Raw genomic sequence first — 26,293 nt, 5'->3', positions numbered from 1 at the left:
TAATATTGGCTGCCCCAGTGATATCTCAATGGTCAACTGTTTGCTGATAGACTGGAGGTTGGATTTCTGCCCCTCAGAGGCAGAGGTCTGTGGTCATTCAGCACTTTGGGATTAATGCATTCAGTAGTAGGTTGGGGTTCAGGTAATTGAGGTCCTGAGATAAAACGGTGTGAAGTTGGATGAACACAGCAGGCCAAGCAGCATCAGAGGAGCAGGAAAGCTGATGAGGTCGAGAGGCCTCGGCAAGGGGTTTTGGAGTTCAAAAGGTCAATTGGCAGTGGGAGAAGAGTGGGGGCAGGGTGGTGTTAATCATAGAATTGCTACAGTGTGAAAGGAGGCCATTTAGTCTACTGTGTCACTGACCTACTACAAGAAACCTGCCAGACTGAATGCTTTCATTGGACTTCTTCCTGGATGAGGCATTTACATGGGAAATGATTGTGCATTCAAGGGCTTCAGCTGGCTGCTGGTGACCTGATACCAACCTGCCACTGATATTATGATGCTGGAAGCTAGGACAGACTGTTAGGTAATGGGCAAAATGCCTGTTTGGATTTCTTGAATGCCCACTCCTGCAACAGTCAAACACACAAGTAGAAGTGGTGGATGGAAAACCCAACCTATAGTATCACCTTGGCAGTCATCATTCCCTATAACACTGAAAGGCTGATATAGTGGACTTTTAGAATAATGTATTTAAAGAATACATCCAAAATGTTAGTGGATAAAATTGTACCATCGTCTCCAGAAGAAACAGATGTTAAAATGCTTATAGTGCCGGAAATTACTTCAAGTTCTTACCTTTTTTTTCAGGCAGAGGACAGAAATTGGTATTGCATGCTTCTGTAGCGAGGGGTTTATGGTGTAGTAGACAACCTGAGGTAGGTCTACCGTATGCAAGACACTGAACTGCACGGGCTCGCACCCCTCCCCCACAGCTAACAGAGCACTAGAAGGCAAAATATGAAAAATCATTCACTGAATACAACTGGCCTTAAGCCTGAAGAGTGGAGCTTATTCACAACAGCGTTTGACATAATCCACCGAAAATCCAATGCCACAGGGAAAGCTACTGCTTAAAGCAATCACGTAGCATTAAATGAGCAGCAAGGAAAATAGCTAATTATAAGCAGAGTTAATCTTCAATTTATTATGCTCAATCCCTGTCAACAAACCATGGCCATTCAAAAAAAAAATCATAACTACATTCAAAATATTTATCCAAGTGCAGCACATCTACAAATAAAGAGAATGGAATCTGGAGCTATTGATGAATCTCCATACAAATGTAACTGGAGGATGCAAATGAATCTCTTATATAAAAACAACTTGTCCTCACTTCTGAATAAAGACTTCATTAATAAACTAACTTTCAACAGTTATTAAGCAAAACTGAATCTGCCTGCTCACGTTAAAACCTACGAATCTGGAATTTTGTCTATCAATTGACAGACAATAAACAGGATTAAAAACAGAAGTTTCTGGAAAAGCTCAGCAGGTCTGGCAACGTCTGTGAAGAAAAAATCAGAGTTAATGTTTTGGGTCTGGTGGCCCTTCTTCAGAACCTGAAATGTTAACTCTGATTTTTTTCTTCACAGATGCTGTGAGATGGGCTGAGCTTTTTCAGCAACTTCTGTTTCTGGTCCTGTTTTATAGCATCCACACTTCTTTCGGTTTTTAGTAAACAGGACCAGCCTGCTTACAGCTTGAATATTAAGTCTGGGGTTCATGTGTAATTCATGCATGCAAAACACAGCCTCCATTAAAACAGATTTTGGAGTCCCTAGAATGTGGAATCCAGGGTGTGGAAACTAGACCAGGTAAGATTTCTCTTTGGATCCGGTACCCCTTGGTGGCATATGATGCAACCTTTGGTATTGTGAGAAGTAATTCTTGTGCATTAAAAGCGCATTAACACATTTCTGTAGTTTGGTCACAGAATGTGGGCATGATTGGTTAGGCCAGCATTTATTATCCATTCCTAACTGCTGAAGGAAACTGGCAGTGAACTGCACTCTTGAATCTTTTTTGGTTCTTGGTGTATCAGTACACCCACAGTGCTGTTAGGAAGGGAGTACCAGAATTTTCACCCATCAACAGTGCAATGTACCTTAAATTAAGATGGTATATGGCTTGCAGGAGAATTGGTAGGGGGTGGAGAAGAATTGGTAGATGGTGGTGCTCCCACACAGTGGCTGCTCTTGTACTTCTCAGTGGTAGATGTCACAGATCGGGAAGGTGCTGTTGTAGGAGCAGTGGTGATTTATTTTAAGTGTATCATATTGATGGTACATACAGCCGCCAGTGTGCGTCAGTGGTGAAGGGAACAAATGGTGAAGAAAGCAAATGCAGTGTCAATCAAACAGAGTGCTTTGTGCCAGATGGTATCAAGCCTTTTTTAGTGGTGTTGTTGTTGCACCCAACTAGGTAAGTGGAGATTCTATCATATCCCTGACTTGTGCATTACAGATGCAGACAAGAACTGGGAAGACAGGAATTGAGTTACTTACAGAAATCCTTACTTCTGACCCTTCTAGCTCAGCTTCTGGTCAATGGCGACCTGCAGGATTTTGATAGTTGGGAATTTGGGAATGATTTAGCCATTCTGTGTTAATGGCAACAGTTGGACTTTCTCTTGTTGAAGTTGAGCAGTGCCTGGCAAATAGTATTTGCCACTTGCCAGCCCAAGCTTGGATCATGCCCAAGTTTTGCTGTTCATGGCCTTGGCTGCTTCAGTTTCTGAAGAATGCTGAGCATTATGCATTAATCAGAAACATCCCACATCTAACTTTATGAAGGAAAGGTTGTCACTGATGTAGCAACTGAAAATGATTGAGTGAAAGAAACTACCCAGAGGAAATCCTAGAATGATGCCTTGGAAGTGAGATGATTGACCGACAATCAGAGCTATTTTCCTTTTGTGCAAGGTATGACTCAAACCAGTAAAGAGTTTCCTACCCCCCACCCCACCGATTCACATTGATTCCTTCTTTGCTAAGGATGCTTGATGCGACACTCAGTCAAATGCTGCCTTCAAATTAAGGGAAGTCATTCCCATTTCACCTTTGGATTTTGCTCTTTTGTCCATTTAATAATGATTGGGACTGCTATAACTGTCAACAAACACTCAAAAGCTGTCAAAGAACTAACCAACAGAATGTGTAGTGAATGAAAAAACAGTATTTCAATGCAATAAAAACGATATGTCCTGTTGCAGGATTTATGAAGCATGACTGATTTCCCAAACATTTCCATAACAGGATGTCTATCAAGTGAACATTTTGGTAGACACTTCTAACGGTCTATAGAATGAAAATGATTGAAAATCCTTCAAACTATAACATACAGAAAATATGTAGAATATATTTTGTATTGATGTAAGTCTTTTTTTCCATTAACGACATCATTAAGAGAGAAATAACACTATTTTCTGGGCTCACGCTTCCTGTGGTTTGGCCACCGTAAATATTAGATGATTTGATGATGGAGCAGGGGAAAAGGGTTCAAGGTACTGAGTGTTCATAGTTGGCATAGCAGCTACAAAAGCCCAGTGCATGACTGCGACAAAAGGGTGTATGACGGACTATGGGAATGGGGAGATGAGTATGGTGTGGCATGGTGATAGGAGGAGCCATGGGTGATGGGTAGATTGGCATTGGGAAAGTTATAAATGTTATCATTTATGACCTTAATTATAGCATTTTTCAACAGTAGTAGAATAGTTTTTCAGTAATATTGCAACTTTGTTTTTCCTTTTCTCTTCTCTAAATACCTTACAGTCCTGAATACTAAATCTTGTGGCCTACAATTTAGAAATAGGTCTTCGGTATTATAATATTGCTCCATGTGGTAACTTGTACCTGAAATTCTTCAACCATATTTACCATGCTACATGCATTAACACAACAAAGCAGTGCAAGCTAATCCTTGTGTGCTTCAAATTTTCCCATGAGATCCCTGCTATGACTAAAGTATTCTTTAATCTGGTTCTATATTTCACTTTCATTCCTCTGTGCACTTCACTTCTCTCCAAGGGTTTACTTAATTTTATTCATTCTTGGGATGTGAGCATCATTAGCTTGGCCAGTATTTATTGCTCACCCTCGCTGCCCTTGAGGTGAGTGTGAGCTACCCTTTTGAGTTTCTGCAGTCCATTTGGTGTAGGTAGACCACAATGTAATTGGGGAAGACAGTTTCATGAGTTTCATCCAGTGACAACAAAGGAATAGTGATATATTTCCAAGTCAGGATAGTAAGCAGCATAGAGGGAAAATTGAAAATTGGTGGTGTTCCCATATATCTGCTGCCTTTGTCCTTCTCAAGGGTACTGGTAAATGGGTTGGGAAGATGCTGTGTAAGGGTTTTTGGTGAATTTCTGTAGTGCATCTTGTAGATAATACAGAGGTTGCTACTGAGTGTCGGAGGTTGAGAGATTGGATTTTTGTGGAGGTGTTGCCTAAAAAGTGAGGTGTTTTGTCTGGGATGGTGTCAGTCTTCTTAAATATTGTTGGAGTTGCACCTAACCAGGTAAGTGGGAGTATTCCATCATACTGCTTAATTGTGCCTTGTAGATGGTGAACAGACTTTGGGGAGTCATAAGGTGAGTTGCTCTTTGCAATATCCTATACTATGTTGTGCTCTTGTAGCCACACGATATATATGGTTAGTCTGGTTCAGTTTCTGGTCAATGGTAACTGCTAGGATATTGGGGGATTCAGATATAGTAATAGAATTGAATGTCAAGGGCGAGAGTTAGAATCTCACTTCTTGGAAATGTTTATTGCCTTGCACTTGTGTAGCAAAGATGTTGTTTGCCATTTTTTCAGCCCACACCTGGATTTTGTCCATGTCTTGTTGCATTTGGAGTCCTACAAAACTGCTTTGTATCTGAGGACGCATGAATATTATTGAACATCATGCTATCATTAGTAAACAACCCCACTCTTGACTTTATGATGGAGGGACAGTCATTCATGATGAAGCAGCTGAAAGAGTTTGGGCTTAGGACAAGGGCAACCTCTGCAGTCATGTGCTAGGGTTGAGAATGACTCACCTCTAACAGCCACCACCATCTTCCTCTGTGCTAGGAATAACAACAAGTAGAGAGCTCTCCACTCCTCTCTGAAACACCACTCTAACCCCCTTGACTTCCAGTGGCACTTACTTTGTTAGGACTTCCTAATGACATGTTCAGTCAAATGCAACCTTTACTTCAAGGCCAGACTCTTTCCCCTCACCTCTGGAGTTTGGCTCTTTTGCTCACAGCTGAACCAAGGCAGTAATGAGGTCAGGAGCTGAGTAGCCCTGTCAGAGCCAAACTGAACATCAGTGAGCGGGTTCTGGTTAAGGAAGTGCTGATTGATAGCACTATTGATGCCAAGTTACATCATTTTACTGATAATTGGGAGTAGACTAAATTGCTGGGTTGGATTTGTCCTGTTTTCTGTGTGCAGAACGTATTTGGGCAATTTTCCACATTGTTGGGTAAAAGCCATTTTGTAGCTGTACTAGAACAGTTTGCTATTGCAGTAGCATTTTCTGGATTCACTTCTTCAGTACAATTTCAGGAATAGTGATTTATAAAATCATTAGGGACATTGAAAAGGTGCATGGCAGGTGTCTTTTCCCTAAGGTGGGGGATTTCAAGACTGGGGCGTATTTTCAAAGTGAAAGGAGCAAGATTGGAAAAATAAAGACATGAGGGGCAACCTTTTTATACAGAGAGCGGGTCGTGTGTGGAATGAACTTCCAGAGGAAGTGGTGGATACGGTACAGTTACAAAGTTTAAAAGGCTTTTGAATAGGAAATGTATGGAGGGATAGAGGCCAAGTGAATACAAGTGGGATTAGTTAGACCGAAGGGTCTGTTTCCATGCTATATGACACTATAACACTATGAATGTTGTCAGCGTCTGTTGTCTTTACAGTATCCAGTGCCTCTGGCTATTTCTTGCTATAATGTGGACCATGTCTGGTGGCCAATTAATAGATCATAAGTGGGATTTCAGCATTATAAATGTAGTGGCTGGGCTACGCAGGGACAAGGCCCAATCAAAGCACCGAAGGTTGCCAGCGGCTCCAACAGGAGAGGGTGATGCTGATGTAGGTGCAGGACCATGACTGATTTTGCTGCATTTTGTCTTCAGCAGGAGGGCTGTCTGCTATTATCAATTTGCCCCAAATTGGCCACTTAATTTCTTGTCATTTCAAGGCAGTTCACAAACTCATTCCTGCAAGACTGTTTGGAGGCAGATTTGCTTTGAATAGATGACCTGATGTACAACTTTCTTGAAACACTGCCCTGCCAATATCTCCAAAATCCCCTCTGAGCAGCTGAGAAGATTCTGCTCTTATTGACTGGTGTGCTATTGGGATTAAGGGAAATGCAAACTAGGACTAAATAACAAATTTATAGAAATGGACAAGTAATTATGAAGCTTCAGTTAGCTGCTTTTCAGGCAGATTACTTGCATGGGATAGAATACATAACTGGATGATAGCTTGATTTTTTAAAATCCATTGTTTGTTCAAACAATGCTGGTGTTGGGAAATTGTAGGTACTCTCCCTATAATTTTCTTCTATTTATAGAAATTCCTTGGATTCCAAAGTGTTCTCACATGATGCAAACTCTTAAGACTGGCAGCACGTAATTAGGCAAACAGCCTTTATTAATCTCAATTTTGTCAGGTTGTAGATGCCAAGTACAATCAATGTTCTTCGGTTACTGATTGGACATGTTAACATTAAATTCAGGTCAATATCACTGTTAAATCCAGTATACTTCTAAACTCTTTTCCCTGATGCAATTGACATTGACCATTCATATTTAAAATCTTCAAATCATATAAGGATCCATAAAATCCATATAAAGCAAGCCTGGTGCCAGATGTTAACCTCCAACAGGGGCTAGAATCAGGGCGCAACATGCCGCACTTCTCTCAGAGGAGCAATTTTCTTCGCAGAGTTATAGAGTCATACAGCATAGAAACAGACCCTTTGGTCTAACTAGTCCCACTTGTATATACTTGGCCCATATCCCTCCATACATTTCTTATTCAAAAGTCTTTTAAACTTTGTAACTGTACCTGTAACAACCACTTCCTGATCTTTTATCATTTTCATGTGGCCTTTCCATGGGTCATGAATGCATAGTGTAAAATGCACACATCTGTTCCGATGTTAGTGTTCCCAACATAATAACTACAGGGGAAACTATTTCCACTCACAATTACTTGTGAAAAAGCGGGCTTCTGGATGCTCAAAAAAATACTCTTTTGACTCATCATGACAATAGGGGCATGTCTGGAGGACTGAGGAATATTGTTTCAGAAAAAAAGTAAAATGTTTTGACAAATTTTAAGGTCACTATTAGAGGCTATGTTGTAATGTTGAACTGTTTTTAATGCAATGCCTCATGAAGCGATCTGACGTATAAACGTAGGTTCATCACTACGTTGACCAGCATTGTATAAATGTATTGTTGTGCATTAAAGTACTTTTCCATTTGTCATGAGTGTCAAAATGCATTAAAATACATTGTCATATATGTGCTATGATTTAAATTGGCTGTTAAAGAAAAGCTTTACTTTTGAAAATTGAAATCAAGAAATGCTCATCCACTACTTCTCTCCACATATGGAATTATACAGCATGGGAACAGACTCTTTGGTCCAACTTGTCCATGCTGACCAGACATCGTAATCTGTTCCAGTCCCATATGCCAGCACTTGGCCCATATCTCTCTAAACTGTTCCTATTCATATAGCCACCCAGATGCCTCTTAAATGTTGCTCACTTCCACCACTTCCCTCTGGCAGCTCATTCCTTTCATGCACCACCCTCTGTATGGAATCAAATTGCCCCTCAGGTGCTTTTTAAATCTTTCCCCTCTCACCTTTAACCTATGCCCTCTAGTTTTGGACTCTCCTATCCTAGGAAAAAGACCTTGTTATTCACCCTATCCATATCCCTCATGATTTTATAAATCTCTATAAGGTCATCACTCAGCCTTCGCTGCTCCAGGGAAAAAAGCCCCAGCCTATTCAGCCTCTCCTAACAACTCAAACCCTCCAATCTTAGCAACATTGTTGTCGATCTTTTCTGCACCATCACAAGTTTAACAACATCCTTCCATCAGCAAGGAGACCAAAATTGTACGCAAAATTCTGAAATGGCCTCAATGTCCTTTACAACCACAACATGCGTCCCAACTCTTATACCCAATGCACTGACCATTGAAGGCAGTCCTGCGAAACCACCCTGTCTACTTGTGAGTCCACTTCCAAGGAATTAGAAGCTGCACTCTAAGCCTCTTTGTTTGCCAATTCTCCCCCGGGTCCTACCATTAACTGTACAAGTCCTGGTCTGGTTTGCCTTACCAAAATGCAACACTGCACATTTATCTAAATTAAGCTCTATCTGTCACTCGTCAGCCTGTTGATCTATCTGATCAAGGTCCCCTGGTAGTCAAATCTTCTTCACTGTACATTGGCAGGTGCTTTGCTTTGAAAGAGAAGTGGAACACAATTTTTCTCTATCAGTTTCAGGTAATGTAGTTCTAAGTTTGCATTACAGCAATTGCAAACATTATGAATGTATGGCTGGATTTTAAAGCTTATGATGGCTTCAACTCAAGAGGTGAATTGATTCAAGAATGAGTGACACTTTTAAGAGGCTATAATAATAGAATATGCCTACGGCGGTGACATTTTCTTTGTCTGCAAATCGATAAGTCACCTAAAGGATTCTTCTGACAGTACAGTTTTTCTTCATTCTTTCCAGCATCAATGATGATGTTTTTTGAAATCAGAGTTTTATTACACTGTTAGAGATTTATTTTTTCCAATAATTTTACAATAATTATCATTGCTATTGGATGGCTCACAAGAACATTCCCAGATCATACTTGGAGAGCATGAAGATGGCATAGCAGTATGTGGAGAATGAGTGGTTTAATGAGTCTTTGAATATTGTTTGGAACTAGGCTGCTGTGTTGGAGAATGAAGGCCAGCCTTCAATTTGTATCTGCACCTATGCTCCTCAGGCTCTCCAATAAGCCTTGGAAAGTGTACTGTGATGCCACCTTCTCTGTGAAAAGTCAAAAATTGGAGGCAAAGTTGGTGTGCATTTTGGTAGGTAGAAGAATGCGCAGAGGAGGTTTGTCTGAGCCAACATAAAAATTGCAGTCCTAGAGTACATTCCTAATTTAATCTTAGTTTTACAGCAGGGTATTTGCAAGGGGATAGTGCAACATTACAGGAAGAAACAACTTTTTAATATTTGGGATTAGATACTACGGAGGCATGATTTATGAAGTGTTTCACAGGTCCTTCAGCAATTTGGAATTATACCCAACATTTTTGAATATATTAAGCCAGTGGGCCTTCCAGATCAAGAAATGGAACTTCCCCCTGAATTTGATAACTCCAAATACAGCATGACATATAAACAATGGACCTTTGGGTAGAAATGGATACTTTGTCCTTTTTGTTCAGTGTGATTACAACCTAATGTCAACCCTAATTACATATACCTCAAGGTTCAGATGTGTTAGTGTTGCTACGATTCTTTCTTCTATTTGGGTTTTAGTTGCCGATCGTTGTACTCTATTATGAAAGTGAAATCTGAATAATGGCATTGAAATGATTGACAGAAGCTACAATCCTTCCACTTCCTTTTTGGAAAGTATTGAACAAATACTGAAGGCATCCCTGAACATCCATGCAAAAGACAGTAACTGCAATATCATCTTACCTGTGACCAAGGTGAGGCATACCAGTTTGCTAGTGCATTGCTGAAGGCCCTTTCATTTGGTGGTTTTGGACATGCACTAAGAATGCATGTTCTTTCTAGCTCCAGGTTAGGTCTTGGCAAGTGATTACATCTTTTGTAAGCAAATTCTTTGTACTTTCCAGAATTGTCTTTGTTTGCACATTTTAAGTATCTCTTTTGAATCCCTTTACCACAAGTCACAGAACACTGGAAAACATTGCGAAAATAGTAAAAAGACATTGCTTATTTTGACACAACAGAAGCAATTAATGAGCACAGTGCATTATGTGACTGATGTGATTTTTCAAGAATCAGCAAAATATATAATGGAGCTTCCTTGGAGTCATACTAAGATCATTGCATTTTTAATATATGTTGTATGGACTTATGTGTACAGGACTCAATTTCGAAATGTACAGATTCTAGAAAACATGAAAGTTTTGAGAACTGTGAGGAGAATAGTGATACATTTCAAGAGGGTAATGCAAGCTGGTAGGATAGTTGGACAAATAGCAGATCAAGCTTGATGGTGAGAAGTGTGAAGTCGTACTTGTGAAGGTACAATTCCAAAGAAGGCACAGGAACAGAAAGAATCGGGGAATATTTGCACAAATCAATGAAGGTGGCAGGGCAGGTTGAACAAGCAGTTTAAGAGGCAAACAAACTTTAGCTTTACAAGTAGAAGCATAGAGTACATAAGCAAGGAATTTATAACAAGTCTTCATAAACCACTGGATTAGCCTCAACTGGAGACTTGCAGAGTTCTAGTTTGCATCCAATTCTGGATGCCTCACCTTAGGAAGGATTTAAAGTCTGTAGAGAAGTTGTAGAGAAGTTTTATAGGAATGATTCCAAGGATGAGGGACCTAATTTTTGTAGATACTTTGGAGAGGCCAGGGCTGTTTTTCTTGCAGGAAGTAAAGAAGAGATGTGATGGAGCTGCTGTAATCACAAGGGTTCGTGATGAGGAGAAACAATTCACAATGGCAGAAGGGTTAAGAACCAGACGGCACAGATTTTGATTGACAAAACTTCCACGGGCAACATGAGGAAACATGTGCTCAAATCTGTAAGGCACTACCAGAGTGTGGTGGAAGATGATTCAAATTGTGGCTTTGAAAATAGAATCGGTAAGTACTTAAAGAGAATAAAACTGCAGGCTTACGGGAAACTTATAGGTGCCATAAGCTAAACTGCTCTTGCGGGAAGCTTGACGGCTGAAATGGGTCCTTCTCTGCTTAAAGTATTCAATTATTCTGTTGCATCATTGAAACTCTGAGGTCAGATATGGTAAATTTACAAATTTGAGACTGAATCATGTCACTGAAGCAACATTCAACTTTGGCAGGAATGTAAACAGATGTGAAAGAGCTGCCTGTAACACACTCTGCCTCGTCCATTTTCAATAAAGTTCAGTACAAAGGAAAATAAAACAAGGTGTATAATGGGAAACTGATCAACTATTGTTCATAATGTGCTCCCTCAAATTTGTACTTTACCCCCCATTGTTTTCTACATATTAAAAATGGAAAATACTGTAAATGCAGACAAGGTCTATCAGATTCTACAAAAGTAAAAAAAAAGTATACTAATTTAGTGAGGATCTTCCAACATAACATTTTAAACTTTACTCATTCAAAATATAAATCCAAACAGACAGAAATCTATGGGAATGTGTGCTGTAATTTATATGTATGCCTCTGGCAGATAAGGCTCTTTTTCAGAACTTCAGATTTGTTAAAATTTGTTTTGCTAATTTTCAGCATTTCTGTGTTTTCTAAGCCCCAAATCCAGAACATTTGTTGGGAAAATGGACAAGTACATTTGATTTACTGGGCATCTCATAGCCCATCCCTATTTTGAAGCTTTTAATTTCTTCGTTTCATCATCAGATTCATGATTAACAAGTATTCCTGATGCAATGCAATTTCTTTTCAGATTTGTTCTTTATGCTGGTTTTATGCAGCCAATCATGATAGGAATTATGGTCGCTGGTCTCAAGGAAATTATTCTTCTGGTGCTGGGAAAAAAAAATCCCCAAATTACGTTGCTGGGTCGAAGGGGTTGTTGTATGATTCCTGTCAGTGCGATATTGCTGTTGACACTCATTATCCCCGAACTCATCACAATTCAATTCAAGGACCTCCCATATTCTTGAAAGCTTGCCCAGGCAGACCTGCGACGTAAGAGCTTGATAGGTGGAAAGACCCTCCTTCCTATCATCTGATCTGTATCCAATCTAGTAATCTGCTGTTGACAAGGGGAAAGTGTGGTTTTATCAATCCACTGCCCTCCATTCTGCACCCCACCCCACTTAATCTTGCAACATCCCCATCCCACCCTCAGTGCCCTGAAGTCTGCAGTCCCTTTCATAACCTGGGTCTCGTGTGAGTGCAATGGTGCCAGATGCCACGCTCCAGCTGGCCAGATGAGGAGCTCCTGGTGTTTGAATGGCAGCTCTCATCAGGTGGACTTCTGCCACTGGACCCCTCGGTCGTCAGCAAGACCTGATGGCGGCCTGAAGAACATTTGATTCTGTCAAGCCTTTCCCCAAGGGAACTGATGCTGCCCAGTGGGTGAGGGTGGCCTAATGTAAGGCCAGTCTGTATGCATGGATTTATTGAAATGAGCTTGCAATGAAAGTGAAGACAAGTCTGCAAATGAGATCCTTAAACATCCTTTTTTCCTATTCATTGACTTCAATGAAATTATGGGTTGGTTTTCATCACCATAAAAAGAATTTGAGGTCCTGACTCATCAGCAGGGCCATGCACAGCTAATTTATACTGAATTATTGTTGCGTAATGTCTATCATTTTCTAATATGTGAGCTCTTGCAGGTGTTGGAAGGCCTGTCAACATTACAGATTCAACTAGAGATTCCATTCATTGGAGACTGTACATGCACTATTCATAATGTTGTAGAATTGTTGATTGTCCATTCCATCCAATAGAATCCATTGAATCCCTACAGTATGGAAGCAGGCCATTTGGACCCTTGATTTCACACCAACCCTCTGAAGAGCATCCCATCCAGGCCCATCCTGTTACCCTATCTTATCTGTGTAACCCTACATCTTCTATGGCTGATCTACTTAGCTTGTATATCCCTGAAAAATTACGGGCAATTTTAGTATGGCCAATCAACCTAACTTACACATCTTTGGACTGTGGGAGGAAACCAGAGCACCCAGAGGCAGCCCACGCAGACATGGGGAGAACAGACAAACTCCACACAGACAGTCGCCGGAGGGTGGAATCAGACTGGGTCCCTGGAGCTGTGAGGCAGCAGTGCTAACCAGTGAGCCACCAATCATTTCCTGTTATTATTTAATCCATAAATTACAGTTGACTTTTAAATGTAACCTGGCTACTGTACCTCGGCCCATGTAGATATAAACCACTGCATTTTGCGATGTTTATGACAGCGTTTCAGCAAGCAGGTTTCTTGGGTTTTAGGTTTTGCTTTGGCCTTGCAAGCATTCCCATGCAGGATCTGAGACCTGGGCGTAGGATTTGTGCTCTTGCAAACAACAGTCCTCTTTTTCCATCCTTTTCCACATGTTCGGGAACACTACAGAGAAACAACAATGAACAATGACTGGTTATTTCAGCTTACAAATATACGATTTGGCTTAAATTTAGTTTTTTTCCACAATTAACCTGTATTATCAACTTGATCAGTGTATGACTAAAAAAAGTTGGCAGTTACTTCAATCGTCGCTATTGTAAAAACAATTCAACTTCATCATGAATTTCATAGGTTGGTTCTGTGAATGTGTTCTTGACACAATAACAAAGTCTATTCTTTAACATCAATTATATATCCAACAATTTGCATTGGTTTAGTTTAAAATATTCGCTGCAAATCTTGATCATTGTTTTCTGGGAATGAGACAGCAGAGATAAACAGAAACTATATGGAGCATGAACCCAATGGTTATACTGGTGATGCTTGTGGGCAAAACATTGAGTGAAAGCTGGTTCAAGTTTAAATTAATAAGTAAGCCGATCACAATGTCAAAGCTTCCAATAACAGAGGCAAAAGAAACATACAATCACATTAATTCACAACGCCACTCTTCACATCTCAAGTGAATTGCAGCTTAATTGTAATAAAATGTGAGGCTGGATGAACACAGCAGGCCAAGCAGCATCTCAGGAGCACAAAAGCTGACGTTTCGGGCCTAGACCCTTCATCAGAGGGTGATGAAGGGTCTAGGCCCGAAACGTCAGCTTTTGTGCTCCTGAGATGCTGCTTGGCCTGCTGTGTTCATCCAGCCTCACATTTTATTATCTTGGAATCTCCAGCATCTGCAGTTCCCATTATCTCTGCAGCTTAATTGTGTTTTGTAAGACTAACCTTCCCAGTAAAGTTAGCACTTGATGACTGCTATCTAAGCAATGACATGAGAATAACTGAAGCAAGTTACTTATTTATTCTATGAAGTGTAGATGCTGCATTCAAAGAATGGCTCAAATTAATGCCCATAAACCAAATTTGACATTCATCAAACTCTTTTTACTTTAAAACTCCATTAAGTTCAAAGTCTGTGGCAATCAAGAGTTAATAGTCAGCGAGCTGTATCTGGGTGTCTGACTTGGGGTATTAACTGTTGGGCCTGACTAGGTCCAGCTATGGAGTTCATCAGGGTATATATACTAAAGGAACATATTGATTTAACAAACTATTTGGCATTTAAGGAGAGTGGAAAAGAGAATTTGGACTGAGTGGGAAGGAGCTGATCAATAATTTAAGCTAAAGTCAACTGTAAATATAAATAATTTATTGCCATCAATTCCAGTGCCATGCGAACAGCAGGATGCTTCTTCCGTCTCCGGGGTGTGTGTGTGTGTGTGTGTGTGTGTGTGTGTGTGTGTGTCTGTGTGTGTGTGTGTCTGTGTGTGTGAGCTTGATGATCGCAACATGGTTTTCAGTGTTGAATGCCATTGAGGATGAGGCTTGGAGGGGCCACAGGATGGAGCATATCCACAAATACAGTGGAGAAAATTACTGCGCAGGGTTGTGCACTGCATAGTATAGTAACACAGTTACCACAGGGAATTTGATTCTGGAAGGCACTGGATGGGTATTTCATTAATTGGGATAGTTCAGCTTGGTGTACTGCTTTCCCAGTTTCAGGATAAACTATATCACTGAAAAGTTAGTAAATATTTTGAAGACGAAAGGGAACAGCAAGAAGTCATGGACATTGTGAGGTAAACAAAAATCATTTTGCGATAGGGTTGTAGCCCTGAACTGAGTTTCAAGATGTAGGAGAAAGTTAAAAAATAGGATTTCAGTTAGTAATATCTGTATCAGGATTATTCCCAGAACCATGTGCTAGACTACTGGATGAAGTGTCTGGTTTGACAGCTGCAGAATTGGTGCAGGAGGATGGGCTTCGGACCATGAAACACGGATATCAGTTCTGGGCTTAAGGGGCCTGTTCAAGGCGAACAGCTCGTACTTGAAGAGAACTGTGACCAATGTCTTTGGAGGGAAGTAAATTAATATTGTGCAGGAGAATGTAAGCTAAATTTGGAGATGGAAGGAGGCCAGAATGAAACATTGGTGAGAAGGCAGAAAGGGTACAAAGGAGTCAAAAAAAAACAAACAGGAATAAAGAATAGTTTGGAATGCAGAAGTGGAACATGAATAATTATGCATAAGCGCATGAAGCACAGAATTAATGCAGGTGAGCTACATGTTTAATTGTCACATGGGAGTATGATGGAGTGGCAACAATCTGGCTCAAAGAGGAGAGGATTAGATCTTTAACATTCCTGACTACAAAGTATTTAGAAAATATAGGGGGAAAGAGGAGTAGCAATATTAATCAAAGTCAGATTCTATTTGGTTAGAATTTCTTAGAAGTAAATCATTTTTAACTAACTGGATTGAATTATTTGATGAAATGATGGTGTGGATGACAACTGTGCATACAGACATTCATAAGGCATTTGATGAGGTGCCACATAAAAAATGTCTACAAACTGAAGGCCAGGGGATAAAAAGAGCAGCAGCCTGGATCAAAAACTGGCACAGTGACAGAAAGTGAAGAATGGTTGAAAATGGTTGTTTTTCAGACTGGGGTGATACTTGATCTTTTTTGTCAGAAGAATGGTAAGTATAATTTTTGAAAGGGTCCAGAAAGATGGAGGTTTGGGGGTGTTTATGCACATATTTTTGAGGGCGACATATTGAGAAACTTGTTTCTATAAAGTATGTTGTATTCTTGGCTTTATTAATACAGGTGAGATTACAGAAGCATGGTCATCATGCTAAATCCCTACAAAACAATAGCCAAGGCTTTCCTGGAGTGCTTTTCTCAACTCTGACTATAAAACCTGGAAAATTGTGAAGAACTTGGAGAAAGTGCAGAAGAGATTTACAAGAATGGAATGAGACATGGGGGACTTCAGTTATCTAAATCAAGTCATTCTTGTGGCAGAGCAAGTTCAGAGGCGTTCTTAGAGTAATTAAAGAGAAACTCTTCAGTCACGGTAGGAGATGGAGGAAAAGTTGTTTCCAGTGAAACACTTTAATGTACTTGTGACCTGCAGTGGACCAGGTGCAGTGGAAGCAATCAATAGCATCATTCAAAAGAGGAATACAGCAGGCCAAGCAGCATCAGAGGAACAGGGAAGTTGATGTTTTGGGTCGGGACCCTTTTTCCAGAAATGGGGATTGGCAAGGAAGTTGGGAAATAAATAGAGCAGAGGGGTGGGGCTGGGGAAGGTAGGTGTGATGGCGATAGGTGAACGCAGGTAGAGAGTGGTGGGGAATGGTCAGTGAGGTAGGAGGGGTGGATAGGTGGGAGAGAAGATGGACAGGTTCTCTCAGGTCAAGGAGGCAGGGATGAAAGGGAGGGTTGGTTATGGGATGAGGCTGGGGATGGGGAGATCTTGAAACTGCTGAAATCCACTTTAGGGCATAGGGCTGTAGGATCCCGAGGTGGATTATGTGGTGTTGCTTCTCCAGTTTATGGGTGGTGTCATTGTTACTTTGGAGGAGGCCCAGGATGGGCATGTCACCCAAGGATTGGGAGGGGGAGTTAAAATAGTTCACGACTGGAAGGTGTTGTCATTTGTTGTGAACAGAGCATAGGTGCTCTACAAAGCGATCTCCGAGCCTCTGCTTGGTCTCACCAGTGTAGAGGAGGCCACATCAGGATCAGCAGATACAATAGACCGCGTTGATGGATGTGCAGGTGAACCTCTACCTAATGTGGAAGGTTTGTTTTGTGCCTTGAATGGAGGTGAGGGGAGAGGTGTAGGGGCAGGTGTAGCACTTCCTGTGGTTGCAGGGAAAGGTGCCAGAGGTGGTGGGGCCAGTGGGGAATGTGGAGTAGACAAGGGAATTGCGGAGAGAGCAGTCCCTCGGAAGGCAGATAGGGATGGAGACTGAAATATATCTTTGGTTGTGGGGTCAGATTGCAGGTGGTGGAAGTGGTGGAGAATGATACGTTGGATACGGAGGTTGGTGAGACAATATGTGAGGACGGGGGGATTCTGTCTTTGTTTTTGTTGGGAGGAGGGGATGTGAGGACAAAGGGGCAGGAAACGCCAGAGATGCAGTTGAGAGCATTTTCAACCACCAAAGTGGAGAAGTTGCAATTCTTAAATAGAAGGACATTTTGAATCTGCAGGACTAAAATGCCCCAACTTGGGAGCAGACATGGCAGAGGCGAAGGAATTGGGAGTAGGGGATTGCATTCTTGTGGGAAGGTGGGTAAGGGGGGTGGATTTTGGGTAGCTGTGGGATTTTGTGGGCTTGAAGTAGATGCTGGTTTCAAGGTGATCACCAGAGATGGAGACAGAGAGGTCCAGGAACAAGAAGGAGGTATTGGAGATGGTCCAGGTAAATTTGAGGTTGGGGTGAAAGTTGTTAGTAAAGTTGATGAACTGTTCAAGCTCCTCATATTTTGCCTTGGGAGCCTCTAGCCCAATGGCCTAAATATGGACTTTACAAGTGTCAAAGTCTCCCCACCTCCAGCCTCATCCCATAACCAACCCTCCCTCTCATCCCCACCTCCTTGACTTGAGACAACCTGTCCATCTTCTCTCCCACCTATCTGTTCCTCCTACCTCACTGACCAATCACCACCACTCTCTACCTGCAATGACCTATCACCATCCCATCTATCTTCCCCAACCCCACTCCTCCTCTTTCTATTTATTTCCCAGCTCTCTTCCCCCTCCCCATTTCTGGAGAAGGGTTCTGACCTGAAACGTCAACTTTCCTGCTCCTCTGATGCTGCCTGGCTTGATGTGTTCCGCCAGCTCTACACTGTGTTACCTCTGACTCCAGTTCTTACTATCTCTGAACATTCAAAAGAGAAATGGATAACCAGCTGAAAGGATATAGTTTTGAGCAAAAGGTGGCAGTTAATTAAATAGCTCTACCAAAAGAGCTAACATATACACAATTGCCTGAGTGACCTATCCATGTCTTGTATTATTCTATGATGGAGAAAAATCAGATATTTGGCCACTAGAGGTCAGTAGGTCCTTGTCACTGTTTTCCCGATGTTTTCAGTCCAGAAACACTGGGCTGGCTTGTCTTGTTCGCCCTCGTTTGGAACAGATTGCCACAGCATTCCATGCTAAAAGTGCTGAAATTTATTCAAAAATGTGGGTTTTTATCTAAAAGCAATGAGTTGAGAGACATGCTTTGGATGACAGAAACAAATCTATATCCTCTGCATTAACTGAGTATTAGTATAGTAGATCATCGTACAAGTATGGTGTGAGGTGCAATGATTGATGTTCCATTACTTATTTTCTAACTCAGATTTTAAGCTGATGTGTTACAAGACCAGGGATCCTAGTCTGTTGAACTGAAAAAAGATAATGAAATAAAATACTGTCAAACATAGAATAAACAGCATTAAAAGGAAGGGATACAGGTATAGTTTAATTCAGAATATCAGGATGCATATGACCAACAGGCATCACCAGGCTTATTTGCTATACATTTGCTGTACATCAGCAGTCGACCAATCCTCCTATTAAATGATAAAAGCTATTAATCTCCATTTGATTCCAATCTGTTATTGGATAGGTTTTAGGTTTAAACATGGTCATGGGTCTCTTAAGACTCTCAGCTAAGTGTTGCCATAGTTGAAACAGTTAGTAGATAATTATAATTCCTACAACAAATTTGATGTGTACCTCAGACCAAGCTCCCACACTCCATGCCGGTGGACAATTATGAATATTGCACGCTTGCTTTTGGATTGGCATTGGAAATGGGCACAACGCATGGTGTACATCCTCTCGCTTGTTGTAAGCGATTCTTCGGGTGCAACGGATTTGTCTTAGCTGTTCACCTCTTCCACACGTTAGGCTACATTCTCCCCAGTCACCAACAGCCCAGCTGTGGAAATATCAAAACAATTTACATGCTCATATTAAAGTGGAGGATTAAACCTGACAGTTACCAGAAACCTGGAATGCAAGGACATGTCTGTTCCGAACATTACCAGATCCCACATAATGCTGTTTATGAACAGGATGAACGTCATAAGACAGAATAAATTAAACAAAATTAAATCTGAATGGCTTGTTTTTCAAACACACTTTAGAGTCAGCTGGCCTTTGTTGGATGCAATAGTCTAAACTCAACATAGAATCAAGATTTTATCTTTCTTCAATCTACTTGCCTATCAAAAAGAAATCAGCATTCATGCCAGTTTTTTCTTAAAGTTCAAGTGCCAGGAAGATTACAGACAGACTGCAAATAGACCTTACAATAGTGCAATGCAATAAATGAGGGCCACTGTGGCACACCAATCGTGCCCCTCTGATGAGCCAGTAGACTTTGGATCAAAACCCACCTTTGTGTAATAACATCTCTGAACAGGTTGAGTAGAAAATAACAATTTGAACTGGCCCTCTTGATAAATTGGCAAAAATTATATACCTCAAATACTGTAAAGTTTACTGTAATACCTTGTCCAATTATTATAGCTTTTTATGTGCCTCAATGTAAATATACTTGTTGTTCAATTGAAATAACATACGGTGCACATCCTCTAGCTTATTATACAAATAATCAACAGTTGATTCAATTTCAAGTCAATTTCTCCTCAAATACTGCAATGTCCTAGTTGTCCATTGAGGGCACGAGTGCGAAGGCTCTTTGATAACAGGTTTTAAGGCAAAGTTGTATTATTATTTAAGTGATTTAGGCTGTAAATAAAGTATAACAGAGATGTGTATTATGTTTCCATTAATGAGAGTGTGTTTTTAATTGATTACGTGGACCTCTTGATTATCTGGAATATTTGATGAATCGACACTCTCCTGGTCCCAGAGATGCTGGAATAATAAACAGCTTACTGTATTTAAAGATTCTGCTTTCTACCAGTTGGAAAGATAGGTCAGCTCATGTGGATTTTGTTAAAATTTATATGAATAATTTCATAATTATAGCAAGAGTTAATTAACAATAAGTACCCCATGGCATTCTGATAGTTAGTCAAGGGCAGCATCTGATGTCAATCCAGTGGCTTTACACAGTCAGTTGGCTACTTGGAGTGGTTGGGGTCAGGATTAGATTCCCTACAGTGTGTAAACAGGACCTTCGCCCCAACAGGTCCACACCGCCCCTTGATATATCCCACCCAGACCCATCCCCCTATAACCCACACACCCCTGAATATTATGGGCAATTTAGTATGGCCAATCCACCTAGCCTGCACATTTTTGGACTGTGGGAGGAAAACGGAGCACCCGGAGGAAACCCATGCAGACACGGGGAGAATGTGCAAACTTCCGCACAGACAGTTGCCCGAGGCTGGAATTGAACCCGGGTCCCTGGTGCTGTGACGCTACAGTGCTAACCACTGAGCCACTGTGCCGCCCCTTCTTGAAACAATTGTTGCCAGTTACTGGTGAGATCCTTGTCTTGCCGTTCAACACTTGGATGGAGAATGGGACTTATTGCTCTGGGCATTGGGAGAATAGACTTGCAGCATTTTATTTTCAATAACCAGTTAATTTATCTAATTCTTAAGCCCTGCCATACTGTTCCTTCCTTCTGTTCAAAAACTCGACAAGAGTTAATATAATGCTTTACGTAATGTCTTTTAGATATTTTCTAATCAACCTGTTTAGAGATACTGTGATGTAGCTCTGGAGCAGGTGCAACTTTAATCTAACACTGTATCACCGCACGCCCCCAAGGCTTCAGATCTCAACACTACTTTGCTCCTGGTGGCAGCACTAATTCAGATTTTTTAAATAACCTGTTCAGCGATGTTATTACACACCTCTGGTGCAGTTGGGACCTGAGCTCAGGTCATCCCTGGCTCAGACACAGGAACCCTACCACAGCAGACAAGAAACGTTGGGAGGATGACTTCATTTTTTTCATCATTGTCAGACGTGCTCAGCTGGTTCATGGTTGGTCAGTACCTCATTCTCAATTGTTTTTCTAGAGATTTCAGTGGCAGTTTAACACTGCCATTCATTCTCAGGACAGGATGAGCAAAAAAGGTCCAAATCTACCTCAATCAAAATAGAAGCTGAACCCACAAAGTTGATGATATTCTGAGCCACACGCCAGATTCCAGCCCACTGAACTAACCAGGACCAGTCTAGTATTTAATCTAATCGTTCTAACATCAATCGTATGGGCACACAATCTGGTCGTTGAAGTTTAATTAGGAATATTCAAGACAGAATCGATGGATTATCTTGATAAGCGTTCCTACCAGCCCCATTTAAAACTAAATTTGTACAACACCACTCATAAATCAAGCCAGCAACAACCTACTGCAATCATCTGTATGTAATATTCTAGAGTCAATTGACTATATAAATCCCCAATTTATGACACTGCTCGCTGAATTTATTTGAATGTGACATGTGCCTCCAATGTTCTAAAACTAAACATTGTGACTGAAAGTATTTTCATGAAGATATACCTCAAAAGCATTAAATTGTAAAAGAAGTAATTTGTTCTTTTATGACATATAGTGATAGTTGGCTACAGGAAGTCAAAACTTGATAATGCATTTAATAGGAAGTTGGACTTGTTTGTGTAATAAAAAAAAGAACAGTTGTTGTCTCAACCTTGCCTCTCACCCTAAAATCACCACCAGTCGTCTCTCTCTCTCTACAATGAGGGAGCAGTCATATGGTCCTCTGCAACTAAGGCAACTTTACCTTTACCTTAGTTGAAATAGTGGCTGCAGAATCAATCTATCACATGTCATCTGAAACAATAATATTGACAGTGGTAAGCCACAGGCTCAGACATACTATTTGGCCTCTAACCCCATCAATGTTTGCACCATGAATTAGATACCCCATGGCCTGCTGTGTGATCTAAATGAGGACTGGATAAGACCATTTATCTTGGCAGAAACTAATGTTCCTGTATATATTTCCAAGTGCCATAATGGAGGTTTATAAAGCCAATACTCGCTTTTTAAAGCCAATGAATGGTCATTTTTGTATAAACTTTGTCTTAACCCACTGAGTGCTTGGACATGGTGTTGGTGAGTGGAAGTACAAGGACATTGATCTTCGATTTATTTGGTTAGATAATCTCTCTCATTTCTTACTGATTCTATGGTGTTACTACAATATGTCAATGATGTAGGATTTAGCAAAAATTATAGTAACAATGTAATTTCAAAACCTTGCAGTTCAATAATTAGTATCTTAAACATACATTTATCTTAATATAGACATCAAGTAGAAGCAGGATCTGTGAAAATAAAACTTCAGAGATCTATTGCGTAAGTGTTTCACATACCTATTGAAAAACTGAGCAGTGAAATTTGATGGGGTCTTTATTTCACACACTTGTTACACATCTTGAGTGCATGTTGGTGTGTTTCCACACTATATTTCCATGTTCACATCCATATACCCAGACTATACTCATAATACCACACCACGTCGCCATCTAACCCACCTTGTTCCCTCAGTGGAGATGAAAATTTACCATGTTAAATTCTAAGGGATGGAAAATCGCTGTGCACGGCACTCCGGGCAATAATCAGCCACTGGAAGGTAGAAATTCACCTTCTTATACAGCACTGCCATAGGTACAGCCTATGGACTGGGTCACACTCTAGCTACTCCATGGTAATGTCTGAGCCTAGCCGATGGTAATTGCAAATAATCAGGTTAATTCTAACAGTAAGCGTAATAAACATTTCTCTGTTAACTCCTTGAAGGCATCAGTACCATCTGGATTGGTAGCTCAAGCAGCCACTTTAGTTGTAAATTTACAACCAATACATTTGCAGCAAAAAAAACAGAAATAGACACAATTAACATGGACATGCATTATATTCGCAGGAGGGAGGAGCCCAACACGGAAGTATGTGGGTCACCAACTTCTACTCTTGCCTTCTGAAGATGCCTGATTGAGCATCTGACAGCCTGTGGGGTACCTGGCCACCAGCAGACAGTAAGGGTGGGCAGAGGGGCAGGAAGGTGGGACATCTAGGAACGTGGTGGGGGGAGCAGGCTGTATACTGAAGGTTAGTCATGCCCATTTGTTTAAGCATTGCTGGCATGAGTCTGTGGCAGCAAAGTGGATGCCCTGGAGAATGAAGGATGAAGATTAAAAACTTATGCTGAATGATTCAGTGAATCATTCAATACCCCTGTCAGGGAGGTAAGAATATTTGAATATACCAGTGTGATGTTTCTTCATGAACATTAAGTGTTCAGGAAAAGGCTCAAACTGTACTCTTTAGCTATCTTTGTTGCTCTACATTTGGACGAGACATATACAGCCAAAGCTGGGGCATTGAACATGGATGACCCCACATTTTTACGATGATTCTGTGAGTCCTCCAGACTGAGAGTAATCAGTAACAGGTCCTACAATGGGAATAGGAGACCAGAAAAAAAAGCAGGCTGAATGGAGGTCTCAGAGGTGTCATCCATTGTGGGATTATCCAGACAACCTGGATACAGTACCATAAGAGGCTCAATGAATTCTTATAATGTGCCAGGATAAGTGTTCAATCATTTTGGAGATGGAACAACGTGCAACGGTGCAAAGATGTGAGGTAGGATTGCTTAGTGTCTTGCCCAAGTTGGCATGAAGCAGAGATGTCACCCCAAAAATCACTGAGCATGGGGAAGCTTATGAATGCAACACTTACGAATTGGGAAGGATCTTTGAGAAATGTTAATTGCCAACAAAGGGCGTATTTGGTACATAACTGTATTTACTAGACGGTATGTACACTACAGTGACACTTTTTACATGCGCGAGAAGAAGTATACACCGCTCGAAAGAAAGCCAAGTCCAGAGGTGATCAACCCAACATGACCATTTCTACCCATAATAGGGGTGATGGTGCAGGGACTCATTGAAAACCAATAGAATAGCAGCACTTGGCAATGTTGGAGGAAGGTGTAAGGGGTGACATTCCAGGACCACATAGCTCTCTCCCACAAACAGTGAAGTAGCAGGGTGCTCATGAGTATTGGTGTTAAGAAACTTTGGAAGCTGGAGAGAAGGTAGATTGCTGCCTTTGATTTTAAGGGCTTGCGGAGGTCAAGGATGAATGTGTGTCTCAATGTTGAAAGGTGCAAGGTCCAAACCCTGATTACCGTCTCCCAATGATACCTGTGTGTGTTTTTAAGATGTGTGTCTCTGAACTCATCTCAAATATTTTTCTTGATTGCTTCCCATAAAAACATCATTAGCTGCAGCCACTTGCTCTGAGAGTCCGCAATAACCTCTGAGTAGGTTCAGAGGGTAAAGCATCACACCCTTGCTCTCCAGTTCACACTAATACAGATACAGGTATGCACATGTCAGTTCTAAGGGCTCCACATCTATGGAGAGACAAGCCCAACTGTTGGAGTTGAAATAGAGCAGGCTTCCGGCATTTGGAGAAGAGGTGGATGCTTCAGAAGGTGTACATTCCTTCACTCAGAGACTGATGACTGCTATTGAGGCCCAAAACCGGCTGTTCACTGATGGGATGTGGGTTTGCATTCTGACCTACATTCCATCATCTTGCAGCCAAACTACTTGCACCTTAGGTAGTAATCTAGAGATTATTACCTCTGCAGTCCTTCTTTGTAAACCTTACTCCTGGCTGCTCATACTTATTTAGCAGATCCTCTTTCTTGATTTTACTTATGTCATTCATACCTAAGTAGATCACAAAAACTCCACTCCAATCGAAGTTTCTCTCTAGCTGCCAATAGATATCCTTATTGCTTGCAGGGGAGACAACACAGTCTTCAGGATTCATGCTCTGGACTGCAGACAACAGTACCTACACCAATTATATTTTCAACGGGGTGTCCTACTACGATCTTCTTTATTCAATACAGTGGGTTCGATAGTTACACATTGTATTCTCTATCCCAAAATTGTTTCCTTTTATTTCACCAACTGTTTCTCTCTTTTTCATGTTTGTGTTTTTGGATCTCTGCATTCATGATTCTACATGTCGTACTTCTTTCAAAATTTGTTTATTTAACACTTCCTTTGCCCTAGCACCACTCACTCTTCATTCATTTATCATCTCATGCTTTCTAACCTACAAGAGGTCTTTTCTGTTCATTTTCACTCTTGTATGATTAAAGACCTGGTATCACCAAAGGCAGTGATAATGGGAACTGCAGATGCTGGAGAATCCAAGATAATAAAATGTGAGGCTGCGTGAACACAGCAGGCCCAGCAGCATCCCAGGAGCACAAAAGCTGATGTTTCGGGCCTAGACCCTTCAGGAGATGGAGGTGCAGCTTGGGGTGGGAGGAAGGGATGGGTGAGAGGAAGAACAGGTTAGGGAAGCAGAGACAGGTTGGACTGGTTTTGGGATGCAGCAGGTGGAGGGGAAGAGCTGGGCTGGTTGCGTGGTGCAGTCGGGGGAGGGGATGAACTGGGCTTGTTTTGGGATGCAGTGGGGGAAGGGGAGATTTTGAAGCTGGTGAAGTCCACATTGATACCATTGGGCTGCAGGGTTCCCAAGCGGAATAGCCCAGGTGTTCTCAAGTATGACTGACACTCCACTACCACTGTTTGTGATATTTAGGAAAGCTAAACCAGGGTGGTATTTTAACTATAGTTATAACAATAACTATGTCAAAGTTTCCTAAGTACTAGAATAACCTATCAAAATTGATCACCTGTAGTTGTTTTGGGAGTGATGAGGTTCCATAAGAGTATTTCACACAGACTGACTGAATCACACTTGTTAAGTAAAAAACATTTAAAAAAAAATACACTTGCAGCACTAAGAGTTCTTATTTATATGAACTGAAGAAGTGTGTTGTGCTGAGGAACTGAGATTTCATCAAAGTGCTGCTTCATACCTGATAATCTCTTCCATTTGTACTTTGTAGCAATGTTTGCAGAAATGTGTGTAATGCAAATGAATGAACTTGCTTTGGGCCTCCAATGGACATTGGTAGGTTCCATTCTGTCATTCTATATCCACTATCCATCTCGTGGTAGTGCAACCAGTAAGCTGCTGACAGCTGGCTGGCTCACAACTCAACAGAGAATGGAAGTAAAGAACTCA

The 26,293-nt window shown here is 41.1% G+C and overlaps 1 protein-coding gene across 1 annotated transcript in view; it reads right to left on the bottom strand.

The window, feature by feature from the left end:
• The window catches only part of LOC125460264 (A disintegrin and metalloproteinase with thrombospondin motifs 16-like), a 233,485-nt gene that overhangs the window by 2,374 nt on the left and 204,818 nt on the right, over positions 1-26,293 (bottom strand). The window contains exons 19-22 of the mRNA XM_048547520.2: positions 18,948-19,152; positions 13,150-13,344; positions 9,754-9,978; positions 802-949 (exon numbers count right to left, since the gene is read on the bottom strand). Coding sequence (XP_048403477.2) covers positions 802-949; positions 9,754-9,978; positions 13,150-13,344; positions 18,948-19,152 — 773 coding nt within the window. The remainder of the gene's footprint in view (positions 1-801; positions 950-9,753; positions 9,979-13,149; positions 13,345-18,947; positions 19,153-26,293) is intronic.

This window comes from Stegostoma tigrinum, chromosome 2 (assembly GCF_030684315.1).
Source record: "Stegostoma tigrinum isolate sSteTig4 chromosome 2, sSteTig4.hap1, whole genome shotgun sequence".
Lineage (NCBI taxonomy): Eukaryota > Metazoa > Chordata > Chondrichthyes > Orectolobiformes > Stegostomatidae > Stegostoma > Stegostoma tigrinum.
The sequence above is the reverse complement of the archived record's forward strand: the minus strand, read 5'-3'. Positions and strand labels throughout refer to the sequence as shown.